General features: G+C 41.0%; 1 protein-coding gene across 1 annotated transcript in view; it reads right to left on the reverse strand.

Moving 5' to 3' along the window:
• Window positions 1-7,514: 7,514 nt before the first annotated feature.
• Window positions 7,515-14,013, reverse strand: part of myt1.S (myelin transcription factor 1 S homeolog) — a gene marked incomplete at its 5' end in the record, with an annotated part of 30,576 nt that continues 24,077 nt past the window's right edge. The window contains 12 exon segments of the mRNA NM_001088192.1: window positions 7,515-7,750; window positions 8,169-8,312; window positions 8,697-8,800; window positions 8,985-9,076; window positions 9,704-9,925; window positions 10,222-10,305; window positions 10,736-10,798; window positions 11,637-11,705; window positions 11,826-11,888; window positions 12,458-12,639; window positions 13,197-13,466; window positions 13,738-13,946. Coding sequence (NP_001081661.1) covers window positions 7,610-7,750; window positions 8,169-8,312; window positions 8,697-8,800; window positions 8,985-9,076; window positions 9,704-9,925; window positions 10,222-10,305; window positions 10,736-10,798; window positions 11,637-11,705; window positions 11,826-11,888; window positions 12,458-12,639; window positions 13,197-13,466; window positions 13,738-13,946 — 1,643 coding nt within the window. The 3' untranslated portion in view covers window positions 7,515-7,609.

Genomic DNA, 14,013 nt, shown 5'->3' on the forward strand with positions numbered 1-14,013 from the left:
GTTATTTGCTGCAATTTAATGCATCTTCAGTCCACAAGGGGGCAACATGCCACAAAGTTTAAAACTTTATGGGGAAAATTCACTAAGATGCGAAGTTGCGCCAGGCGCAACTTCGCCGTACTTCACCGCACTTCGCCAGGCGTAGTTTCGCCAGCGCTCTGCAAATTCACTAAAATCCGAAGTTGCACTCAGGGGTAGCGTAAGGTTGCGAAGTTGCGCTAGCGTTGATTCGCTATGTAAAGCGAAGTTACGCCAGCGAAGGCTAATTTGCATACGGCGCGAAATTCAAATTTCAATGGAGGAATACGTATCAGCACTACAAATGCCTAGAAAACCTTCAAATCAGCAAATAAAAATTTTATTTTGCCCTACACATGTGCCCACTGTCTAGGTAAGTTGCCATGAGTCAGGAAATGTAGGGGGGAAGGAGGGGAGCCCCAAAAATTTTTCCGATCTTTTTCAGCCTATCACCCATCATGTAGAAAACACGCCAGCGTTTTTTGGGACTTAGAAAAAATTTTGACTTTTTTTCAAACAATCCCTATCTACTCTATTGCGCTTCGCCAGGTCTGAGGTGGCGAAGGAAGTCTAGCGTAAAAGGTAGCGTTCAGTACACTGCGCAAGTTAGTGAATTTGCGTAGTTACGTCGCTAGCGAAAATTCGCCTGGCGTAAGGGTGTGAAGTATCACTAGCGAAACTACGCCAGCGTTCGTTAGTGAATTTGCGCAGTAACGAAAATGCCAAACGCTAGCGAATTAACGCTAGCGTTCGGCGCTTCGGCGCTTAGTGAATTTGCCCCAATATGCCTGTATTGACATAGCTACTTATTATGTAGTGTGGGGATTTGCTTAATTGGTGGTTGCAGTGCTTGCATAACATGAAGTGAACAGCAAGTGTAGTTTGTAAACAGGACTGGTATAAAATGCTTCTGAGAAAGAACTTGTGGAAGTGTGAGTATTCAGAATGCTGCTTAGGGTTATCATGCTTTATTCCATTCCTATTATTCCACTTTTATATTTAAAAGTACAAGCCCCATATGTCAGAAATACAGTACACGTGGGCTATGATTGGTGACAAGTAACCACTGAAGAACATGGATGTGCTGTGCTACTACCTCAGTGTCTGGAAGGTACTGGCCGGGAGACAAGAATTGGCAAGAGCATTATTGAAAACCACCCGCAAGCACTGATGTCTCCGGTTGACCGATTCATGGTGTTAGTTTCTCGATGGCAGAACTGCTAATTCTTCACTCCCCTTGACAAAAGTAGGCAGCCCAGACAGCATCATGTCCCATTAGTACCTTTCAGCCAGAGTCTGGCTCGGATAAGCAATCAGAATAGTCAGTACAGTTCCAAAATTTTTATGTGTGGATCCTTCCTTACATTGGTGGATAGAATGAGCCCAGGATCCAGCAGTGCACCTTAGCATCCTGGGTTTCCCTTTAGCAGGTGTTTCCTTAATTTCCCCCCGATGTGTAATGGAAATCAATTTAGTTAGTAGGAAGAGGAGACGTTTATAGAGCCCAAACCCATTGAAAGGCAGGTGTGGGGGCCTCTGGGGTGGCAGCCCTGGTGAACTCTGTACCCACCAGTCTGACCCTGGAGAACAATGAAAAGGAAATACCTGTGGGTAACACTTATTACAGCATGTCCATGGTGATAAATCTCTTAAGATACAAGGTTGTGATGGCAAGAGTGCCAATAAGAGGTGACACCTGCGCCAGTAAGATGTGACCTTAAAGGGATCCTGTCATCGGAAAACATGTTTTTTTTCAAAACTCATCAGTTAACAGTGCTACTCCAGCAGAATTCGGCTCTGAAATCCATTTCTCAAAAGAGCAAACAGATTTTTTTATATTCAATGTTGAAATCTGACATGGGACTAGATATTTTGTCAATTTCCCAGCTGCCCCAAGTCATGTGACTTGTGCCTGTACTTTAGGAGAGAAATGCTTTCTGGCAGGCTGCTTTTTTTCGTTCTCAATGTAACTGAATGTGTCTCAGTGAGACATGGGTTTTTACTATTGAGTGTTGTTCTTAGATCTACCAGGCAGCTGTTATCTTGTGTTAGGGAGCTGTTATCTGGTTACCTTCCCATTGTTCTTTTGTTTGGCTGCTGGGGGGGAAAAGGGAGGGGGTGATATCACTCCAACTTGCAGTACAGTAAAGCAGTAAAGAGTAATTGAAGTTTATCAGAGCACAAGTCACATGACTTGGGGCAGCTGGGAAATTGACAATATGTCTAGCCCCATGTCAGATTTCAAAATTGAATATAAAAAAATCTGTTTGCTCTTTTGAGAAATGGATTTCAGTGCATAATTCTGCTGGAGCAGCACTATTAACTGATTAATTTTTTAAATTTTTTTTTTTCCCATGACAGTATCCCTTTAACAAGATCTTAGTTTGGCATGAGCTGTCTTAGATGTTTAAACTACAAACCAGAGCACACGAAGGGTTAAATAAGAGGTAGAACTTACTTTTTTTACAGTAATTCCAGTAGTGTTATGGAATTGGGATCTCACTTAGGGGCAGATTTACTAAAGGGCAAAGTGACTGACGTTAGCGAAAATTCGCCAGCGTGACGTCATTTCGTTAGTTCGCCAATTTTTCTAATGGTCGCTGGCGTAACTTCCCAAGCGAAGGAGATAGACTCTAGCTGTAATTCGCTCCCTTACTCCTGGTGAAGTTGCACTCTGGCGAACAGACATAACTACGCAAATTCACTAAGATGCGGATTTTACTGTACGTTACCTCTTGCGCAAGACTTGCCTTCGCCACCTCAGACCAGGCGAAGTGTAGAGGTACAAAGGAAACAGAAGGAACAGTAAAGTTAGGTAAAAATAGAAAGAATTAGGAGAGTTTACACGTACATCCTTGCTTGCATCCTCTAAAACAGACTCTTCTTTTACAAAGAGAGCTACACTGCTATCACTAGGTCAGATTTAGTAGAGGTAGGTAGAGGTACAGAGGAAACTGAAGGAACAGTAGAGTTGTGTAGAGGTACAGAAGAAACAGGGGGAATACTACAGTTAAGTAGAGGTACAGAGGAAACAGAAGGAACAGCAGAGCAGGACCGGTCCAGGCATTGGACCCACAGGCAACCAAGCAAGATGCCCTGCCCTGCGGGCACACTTCTGTGCACTTTGCCTTTAAAAGCGGAACTCGCTCAGCATTTGCTCAGCCAGACTAGGGGATAGGCAACAGGGAAAGTATGTGTCTGATGCCCACCAAGCTTTTGCGCCCTAGGCTGGTGCCTCTTCTGCCTACCCCTAGTTCGGCCCTGCATCAGACTTAGGTAGGGGTACAGAGGAAAGAGAAAGAGCAGCTTTTTTGTGGCATTTAGCCACAGGTTCCGTCAGTTCCTTATTACTCTGCTCCCCATGCCACTAGCTAAAACCATAGGAGTCCTATTTGGGTCCAAAGGCAGTACATGGAAAGGTATTCTTAAAAAGTTGCAGGAAGGGATGGGAAGGCCTGAATAAACATCTCCTTTGGCTGACAGCTGATTTCTCTTTTTGACTTGATTAACGTTAAACGTAAAGTTTGGGACATGTTTTTTTAGACACAATGGTCTTAATTTTCCTCCCCTCTCCCAACGTTCTCATTGCCAGAGGTGGAGGAACAGATGGTTATTGTTGCTGAGACTTTTTGGAAGCAAAATCCACTAGCGTCTACGGGCGACTTTTTTCCGTTGGCAAAATCACACACGGCAAAAAGTTAGCTTATTACTATTAAGCAACAAGCAGAAACCAGGAACAAGAAGGGAATTCAAATAAATCATAAGAATCTAGATCTCAGCCAGTGGTGTAACTACCGGGCAAGCAGGGGGTGCAACTGGGCCAGGGCCCACACCCCCGCAGGGCCCCCCGGCAGATTGTGCGCGCTGCAGCCGCAAAGTAAATTCGCACGGACGAGGGTGGGGGGGCCCGGCTGCACCCTGCACCAGGGCTTGCCCCCACCTAGTTCCGTTACTGATCTCAGCTAAGAAGCAGACTTATAAAGGCCCATAATTGGCCAACTACCAGCAGCTGGTGTAAATGAAAAGGAAGAGACATCATCAGGGTCAGACTGGGGGGTCTGGGGCCCACCGGGACTGCTGTCTCAGGGGCTCCCCGTCCTTGCCGCAAAACTCCTTCCAGAACCCCGCAGCAGCCATAACCTCCCTTCAGCTCCCCGCACCCATTTGTACCTTCTTCCGACTGGGACCAGAGAGGGGGGTCAGGGGAAGCAAGGTCAGGGAACTGGTCTGCTGGGCCCACCAGGATCAAGCCCACTGTGTTTTTTAGGGGGGCGGCATAAAGCCCAACCACACCTGCATGGGTTTGGAAGCTCTGGGGCTGATCATGAGATACAATAGTTTTTTAAATTTCCCATGCACAGATCCCCAGTGCTTCCAACCTGATGATGAAAATTTGTGCATGTGCACAAATGAAGGGGAGGGAACAGGGGTGACGAACAACTGTGGGCCTAGGGGAGCCCGCTCTGTAAATCCGGTACCTGAATATTGCAGTGACTTTTCACCATACAATCCAATTAAGTATCATCAGCAAAAACCGAAAGAGTACTTACAGGGTCCATCTTCTTGAAGTAAGTCTGTTTATATTTTTATAGTATGGAGCTGGACATTACCTGTTGCTATTAAGTTTGCACACCCCTCGACTAATCACAAGAGCGGACTATTAGGCTATAACATCAGTTTAAACGTAGATTTAATTTAATTCTCATTTTAACGTCAGTAACAAGGACTCTTATTTTATAATGTCTATATATTTTGTGATTAAAAGGAATAGCAGGGAATCTAACATTTAACATTTAATTAATAATCTGGAAGAAGGCATTAATAAAACAGTAGAATCCCAATTTAACATTTCCCAAGGGGCCACATCAAATCAATTTTGGAAAAAAATGTTAAACCTAGGAAAGAAAACAAAACCCCAGTTTCCCAGAATGGGACCGTGACAAATTCTGTAAAATGGAAAATGGAGGAAATGTATTTGTGTTAGAAATAACTAAACAAAAAAGACAGATATTCACAAGTAGAACTCAAGCTTTATTTCCAAGTGGCCAGATTGGCTTAGTATTTCCCTGAGGCCAAAATCACAGTATCTGAAAGATTTAGCACAGGACAAGCACAAGTCAACATCAGCCTTCAATGCAACCCTTTATTTTTTGTAGGTTTTCTTTTTTCTTTTAAATATTAACAGGATTTCTTCACGTAAACAATCACTTAACAGACTCACAAACATGACAAAATAAATATACAACGAGTCCACAAGTCCATTGTACTTAAATAATTCATAAATAAATACAGCATTTACTTATACTGTTGTCAGTGCCTGGAACATAGCGACCCCCACTGGCAGCAGAGAAAATTGCAGTGACATGAGTAAGGAGTCCCTGTATTTTTCTCCGGGAACGTATGGGGTTACACAACTTAACAAAAGAAAATAAAATGCAGTTATCTCCCTTTTAACAAGAAAATAAAATGAAAAAAAAATATCAAAACTCATTCTTTATAAAATATCTCTAAAAAAATTCCCAGTGTTTAAAAGAATAAATAACAAAATATATAAAAAATAACTAGGTTTCATCAAAACTATTAGCTGTAGATAGTGTTTTTTTCCCATGGAATATAATTTATTGTCAAAGGTTTTTATTTTTTAAATATTTTTGCTCTCTCCCCATTTATTAGTGTGTGGTGTGCCCAGTTATAATAATCATCATCAACAACAAAAAAAAGTAATAAATTAACATAACCTTTAAATAAATAGCAAATGCTTACATAGGGTTTTATGAATAAATTACAACAGAATTTGACAAAATTAAATAATTTACAAGTATATTAATCTGAGCAAGTTATCTGTTGAAGTGCAGCAGTTCCACCGATGAAATTCTAGGCGCCTAGCTTTCACCACTGCTTTGGACCTTATTTACATTAGCACAGTTGTGTCCTCGGCCAAACTCCTCTTTATATGAGCATTTACACTGCAACTAAGATCTGCATTTCTAAATTCAAGGGAATACCTGCTTATTATATTATTTTGTATTCCTTTCATTGAAAGCAGAATCTCTATCCTAACACATTTGTTTACAACCATGCCCCTTGGGCACCAATGAGGTCCCCATAAAGCTCCCTCAGGCACAATACTTAATGTTCATTTTCATTTTATGGGCTGCCCTACGTAGAACTAGATATGATTAAAGGGATTAGACCAGGATTGCCCCAGAAAGTCACATTAGTCTGTATTTATGCTTATACTTGCTAAGAATTTTTCTAGGTGTCCCACAAGCAGTCGACTTTCTGCAGGTCCTCAAGATGTTAAAGTGCAACATTGTCTAACCCCTTCAACTCTACTTTAGCTGATATTTCTAAAACTCAATGGAATATTAACTTTTTCATAGCAAACAATCGTTTAGTGTTGAAGTAGCAAGTTCATGGCCTAGGAGTAACAGAATAAAGTCCACAGTTTTTCTAAAGTAATTGTTAAAGTGTCTAGAAAAAATCCCTACTTAGAAAACATTTTGTTTTAATCTCAGGGCACAACCAACCCTTATTTACTTCTTATAACATGTCCTGAGAATTTCGTAAAGAACAGGTTTTACTTGCCGATGATGAAGGTCAGAATATTATAATCTACGTGAAGGTTGAAAACCTGCCCCCTTGATTCCACATCCACAGTGGGATCCTTTAATGCCAGGACATGAATATTTGAAATGGGAATTAAACCCAAAAGGCACGGCTCAATTCCTATAGGGCAAAGGATGCTTGGTACTGTGAGTACATTTCAGAATATACCTGCATGAATGCAAAAAGAAGAAAAAACACTGGTGGTGTGCAGAGACGGGAAATGGGAAATGAAAGGCATAATAAAATAGAATGTAGATCTGGCTCTCCCGCCTACACACACACAACGCTATCAGAAATGATTATTTTGTTCTGGCAGCAAATGCACCTGACAGTGTTAAAACCCTTTATGTTACAAAGGGGCCAGCAAGGCATTGAGTTGCCAGCGCCCTTAGCAACAAAGGTCTTATAGACAGAAAAAATTAACATTGCAGTTGGGAATTCCTAAAGCTTTCCCTGAGAACCTTTATTCCTTTGCGCTTCAGTTGGAATTGCAAAACTGCTTTTCAAATGTTTTTTTTTCCCTGTGAAAAATTAAAAAATAAAGAATCTTCTTGTGTATAATACTTGTCTTTTGCCTTCCTCTGTCAGATCTGTCCCAGAAAAACATACTGAACATGATGACCCAGACAATGTCAGCAGACATAAAGCTTCCATATTGGCATCCTGTTGGGTTTGGTCCATGGCAAACCTCAGGATATCTCTTTACATTAGTGATCCATCACAATTTTTTTTTACCCAGAAGGCAAAGAAGGAGACGTAAGTGACCATTGCAGTGTACGACCATTGAATCCTTCCTTTGGCTTCAGGTGTCCTCTATGTGAAAGATGTGACCTCCTTTGCTTAGTTTCAATGTTGAGACAAACACATTTCATATGGAAAGTTACATTAGTCTCTTTTTTTTCTCTTTATTAATTCATGTTTTGGTCCTTTCAATTTTGCACACTGGTGGCTTCCAGACCTGATTACTATGCTATCCTTCAGTTCACACCTTGATCCCTTTGACTGCTTGTTTGATACTCTCCAGCAAGGCTTTGTTTTCTGGGTTCTGATAACACTCCTGGTTTGTGTACATGTCAGTCAGGGTATTTACATAGGCATCAAAATTCTGTTCACTGATTGGCTCCTGTGAAGAAATGAATTTTCAGCAATGAATTTTCCATTTTAACTAAAAGAAATCACATATATGACTTTCTTTCTACATACTTTACATTCATCAACATTACTCCTCTCAAAATATATTTAAATTCTTGCTAATACTTCCCAACACCACCCATAGGTGTCACCCTCAGGTAAGGTGGATGCCAGAGGCAAATTTAGCAAAGTCAGGGCTAGAGTGCTCACTGATGATTGGATAGGTCCAGGTGGTGGAAAGTGCAAAGGTGTTTTACTATTTCTGGTTAGTAATGTTGAGGGCAGTAATTCTGAAAGGGTCTTGCTTCTTAAAACCCTACAAGATATCTGTCTGATCTGTCCATATTTTTCCTCTACTGAAGATAACATTTACCAATGCAGTGATGTTTTTAATGTTATTTCCAACTTACCATTTGTGGAAGGCGGATGTTGGTAAGACTTCGGATCAAGGCCTGACTGAGCCCAGAGAGTTCCACAAACAAGGCTTCATTCTGCTCCTCTATAACTTTGTTCTCTTCTTCAATGTTCTTTAGATTCTTCTCCATTGTTGTTATCTGTAGTTATGTAAAAATAGCTTGGTTAATATTCTACAATAATTTCATCTTAAAGCCTTTGATTAGACATATTCTTATGATGAAGAAGATCAGGAATGACAATATCATGTATGTTTTGTTGTTAATTCACACCACCAAGCTCTGCCTGACTGTAAGTTTGATAGAACTTTAAAACAGTATTACTGAAATGAATTAGGCACAACCATTTCTTGTGGTTTTAGTCGTTTCTACATATTTGCAGTTTGACATTAAAAATCGAAACAAGTATAGTTTCTTCCTAGAGTCCCATTATTTACTCAGGCACAGGAAACCCTGGCTGCCTCCACAAGAAATATCCAACAATTTAAGATCAACGTCTATAAATAGCAAAAATGTAGCACAAACCTGAGACTGCAGGTTCACCATATCAGCTTCCATCTCTGAGTTGGATTCATTGAGCTCATTTATCTCCTTGTTCAGTTGTTTGATTTCTTCATCATTTTCTAAGACTGTGGGGATAGAGACAGACATAAGAAACCTATCGGTTTTTTATAAATATATGTACTTTAAACCTATAAATGACTGTACATTTGCAAGTTGTAGAAAGTACCAAGACAAGCAATAGCAACTGACTTGGTCACTATTAAAAGAGTATATACAGTTTTTTGTGTCTGGGTGACAAAATAAAATTACCATCACTGGTCTTGAAGTTTGTGCCAAGAAGTTCATCTCCTGAGATCTTCCCCTTCTTTCCAGCAAAAGAAGCTCGAGGGCAGCCAGACAAACTGAAGATAAAACAAAGAAGGTCAGATATTAACTGATGCAGTACTGCCAATGTTGGTTCTTGGATGTAGAAGAAAAGCAAAAGAGAAACAAGAGGACCCCTGAGAAGCACTTTACCCCTAAAGTTTTTGGTGATTTGTCATAGTATAAGCAATACACTCTCACTAAACCAAGACATTTTGTCTTACTTGTTTATTCACCCAATTGGTTGAACAAATTCTACTATTCTAAATTGACATTCAATTTTCATCATCAAATAAAGTCATTGAGCAACATGTTGCTCTCTGACCCCTTGGATGTTGCTCCCCATGGCCTCAAAGCAGGTGCTTATTTTGAATTACTGCCTTGTAGGCAATTGCTAGGCCAGGCATACTACCAAAATGAGCTTCCTGTAGGTTGACCACATAGGGGCTACCAAATGGCCTTATTTTGCACCCCCAGGAATATTTTTCACACTTGTGTTGCTCCCCAACTCCTTTTACATCTAAATATTGCTCACGTGCAAAAAAGTTGTTGACCCATGGTATAGACCAACATAAAATGTAACAGTTTGTGCTCAATGTTTTTGCAGATGTCTACACAGAGGTGATGCTGATTCGTCTCTACATCGGTTTGGGGGTTATGCTTACCTTCTGTGAGTAAGGAAGCTTCCATTGGCATGGCCTGATCCATCACACCCTGGGGTTGGGCAACTGGGTCCTTCTGTCTTTAGTGATTTCCATGAGAAAGCAGATCCATTTAGAGCACCTTCTTTCTGTCTACGGGCTGCAAGTGGGCATCCAGATGCACTGCGATGGGAAGCATATTTACCGCTAATATGACCAAGACCATCACAGCCTGGCACCGGGCACCTGATCAGAAAATAGAGAAGAACAGCAAAACCATTAAGTTAAAAATTGTCTTTCTTGTTAAAAGATATGTGGATATTTTATCATGTGTAGGCACAATATGTTTAGATAAAAAACCTCTGAATGCAGCATCTTCATTCAGAGGTGTCTTCCATGACACCAAAGTTAAGTACAAAGTCCCTCAAGATTTTGGAGCCTGAGTCCTATTCTATGTATTCTATTCTATGTTTTCTATATTGTTTTCTTTCCTTCACTATTAGCTAAGTATTGGGCCCCATCCAGAAAGTGATTGCACTCACTTCATGAGATCTGGATCATCCTTGTCGTCCTTAGTAGGTGTTATTTTCAGTCCACTTTTCTTGGCACGTGGGCAACCTGATAAGCTGTAAAGAAGAAGAAGGTGTCATTTCTGTAATAGTCATGGTTGCCTGGATTGCTGAACTGCCCTGGTTCTAGTCTGAAACATTAGAATACTAAATGATATAGCATCTTCCATGCAAACTGGGAAGTAATGCGCTGTGCATTATAGGGTTTCAGGTTAGCCAAACGGCATTGTGCCTACTCAATGTGGGATCTGAATGTACTCAGTATAGTCAGCATGTTGGAAGTTAGACAAAATGACCATGTCTAAAAGAATTGCCAAACAGGCTGTATTCCTTTTGTATTAAACATCCAAGGCTACCAGGAGACTGGGGTACATGATGAAAGAAAGATCCTATCCTCTGAAAATGTATTCAGTAATGCCATGCAAGAGCTCGGCACAAGTCACAGGGAGCAGATGTTAGGAACAAATAACCCCAAGAGATGATTTACCTTCGATGAGATGCATAATTCCCTGTGATGTGTCCTGAGCCATCGCAACCTGGAGTTGGGCACCTGTGTGAAACAGGCAAAAAGAATTTAGAACTTCAGCCAAAAATGCAAATATACTAAAATATACAGGAGTTATATAAAGGCTGCTGACCTTACACCAATGTCACCCTCTATGCCAGTGTGACAAATATTGTATTCAGTAGTGTCCTATATAGGTATCTTATATATGTGTGTGTGTATGACACCCTCTCTTCTTATATCCCTATCCCTATTATCCCGTGAAGGCATATTTTGTTTGAACAGTGCCTTATATATACTGATACATATGTTTGACAGCTGCAGTACCTCACAAGGGCCAGATCTACTATGGAAAGGCCTCCTTGAGAACATTTATTTAAAGTAGCATGGACTTGGAGCATGGCTGGAGGCTATACTTCTTATGTGCTAGCCTTTCAATTGTAAGGAATCCCCGGGGAGCAAATAGTTTGTAGAGATTCATGTGTTTGACATAAACACTGCACCAAGACTGAAGATAATAAGTGTTTATTCCTGAGAACTTTGAGAAGCCTTTGCTATTTATGAAAACTCCTCATCAGGTAAAGTCTCAGCCAGGTTCCCATAAAAATAAAACATTTATTGCAGTTGGATTGTAGTTAATGCAAACTATAGAAAGCAAAACATGCATAGAGCAATCAAAAAGCATTCACAAAATTCTGCTCAGGCCTCTAACGGGAGCATGCAAGATCGACCAACACATATTGTTAGCCAAATGCTGTCTGGGGCATTAAATCAGTTGGCCTCAGAAGTCTCAGCAGATTTTTTGGTAAGCAGAGGTTTAGAGGGAGCATATAAGGAAGGCAGCACACTAGGGAAGGAGGAGCAGAGATTTGCGCAAACATACTTGAGATCAGCAGAGTGGGCAGCCATGAGATTTCTGAGACTCTTGTCAGCAAGAGGGCAACCAGAAAGGCTGAAAGAGAACAGATAGAGATCTGGATAAGCCAAAAAAAGAGGAGTGCGGGAGAGTTCCAAACAATAAAATAAAAGCTTGCAAGCCAGAGCAGAAAGGTGCAACTTGGGGGAATCTAACCTGCGGTGAGAGGCATAGTTTCCAGTGATGTGTCCACTTCCATCACATCCCGGGGTTGGGCAGCTGTATAGAGAGAATGTCAAGTGTTACATGTGTCATGTATGCAAAGTAGGGTCCAGAAATGGAAGGTCAGTTCAGTTCCCAGCATGTATGTATAGAGGCAGGTACTCAGTGTCCAGGGCAGTTAATTGCAGTGACAAAGCGTCAGGCAGTGTCTTACATGAATACGGAATAGAGTTTAGTATGTTTAATGGCCAAATTCACAATGACCCATTTGTGTCCTACAAAGGGTGCAGTAGTGTTCCAGGCAAAAACACCATCAAAAGTTATTTGCCTAGCATTTAACAGGAGGTGCATTGTATTAAAGTCAGAAACTTAAGGTTTTAATGAATGTATAATGTGATGTTCCTTATAAAAGAAGCACAAATGAAAGACAGAGCCTACTCATAAAAATTCTTCCAAACTGTTAAATAGGAGCTTTTCCAAGGCAACAAACCTCCTGTTTATTCTCAGAACAGTCTACCCAATACCTATGCGTGTGCCTCTGCTAATGTTACTCAGGTTTGTATTCATGGAATCATGATCTGGTGTAGTCCTTCCCAAATACCCATTTCTGTTGGGTTGTTACTTACCTCAGAAGTTCCTTCTTGCTGTCCTTGGAGAGGAATTTCAATTTAAAATTTGTTAACGTCACATCTCCGGGGTATTTGCGATCTTCGTAACTCTCCTCTTGCATCTCTTGCATCTCCTGCATCTCCTGCATCTCCTGCTCATCCACCTCCGAGGAGGCAAAAGATGCTGCCGCAGGCTCCATCTGTAATGGAAAATGGGGAAATGGGTTATTTCCTGATATAATAATGGTCTCCTGAGTGAATGGGAGCTTTTTCATTTAAAGGGAATATTTCAAATGGTTCAGTATGGTACAAACACACTGCTGTTTAGCCAACAGCTCCTTTCATTTTCATGAATTGTGCATTCTTATCCAGAGATCACACCAATCTCAACTTATGTAGAAAAGAAACGTACTCCCGAAGATTGAAAATTAATGGTTTAAATGTTATATGTACAACTAGATTATCAACTGGGATAAAAAGACATAAGTCCATCAAATTCATCCCCAGTTGCCATTCTCTGACATTTATAAATTAAAGAAACATTTCCTATGCTTGTGGTGAAATCTCCTTTCTTCTAGCCTCACTGGAGAGATTTCCAAAAAATCAGTAATAATGAACAGTGCCTCCAGTGGCCCAAGCATCATGATATATGATGGAATGATTGGTAACAGCTGACTAACAGTTGAATGCAGAATCTCTTAGATTTGGGGAACTCTTGTTTTGCAAAGGAAGAAAAGGATATAACCCAACCATCTACCTCTTCTGGCTCCTCTTCCCGCTGCCGGTTTGGCTTTGTGTAGTCTATGGGACCATCCCAATCATCTTGACGAGAGGTCTGGCTAGAATGGGGAGAGGTCATGTTGCTGCTTGTAGCACTGGTGCAGTTCTGCCTTTGAGATTGGTCAGGGGATTTCATGCTGGGGCTACTGCTGCAACTGCTGCTGCTGGGGAAGGTGCTCTCCCGTTTCCGATGCTTGTTCATGCTCAAGTCCAAAGTGCCATTTTCATCCACTTCGATTTCACTGGACTACAGACAAAAACACAAACATTTGGGACCTTACATAACTAACCATAGGTTTTTACTGTACATGAAGAATGGATTCTTAAATGAGAGGAGGCCCCATAGGACTAATAGGATAGTGGTAGGCAAGGCTCCTAGCATGAGAGCAAGAGTTCCACATAATAGTTCATTAGTGACCAACAAAACATGTTTCATGGGTTCATATAATATTGAATAGGTGATTTTAATTCATGAGCCCCAATTTTTGATATTTAGTGTTGATGTTTTTGGAACTCACTTTGCTGGGAGTGTCCTGCTGTTTGGTACTGAGATTCTCTGGCATCTCCCAGCAGCGAGTTGACAGATTCAAGATGGCAGTCGCAGCCATGTGTGCTGCCTCAGCATCATGGGTATAGTCGAAGCCAGAGGAGGAGGAAGAGGAAGTGCTTTTAATATAGCTGCTGGACGGGCTGTGACAGGGGGAAGAGGCCTTTGGAAAAGGTTTGGCTGCAGATACATAGTCAAAGAGAAAATCACTACACATGCAAAATATTCCATCCAAATGGAAATTAGA

This window comes from Xenopus laevis, chromosome 9_10S (genome assembly GCF_017654675.1).
Source record: "Xenopus laevis strain J_2021 chromosome 9_10S, Xenopus_laevis_v10.1, whole genome shotgun sequence".
In the NCBI taxonomy this organism is placed as follows: Eukaryota; Metazoa; Chordata; class Amphibia; order Anura; family Pipidae; genus Xenopus; species Xenopus laevis.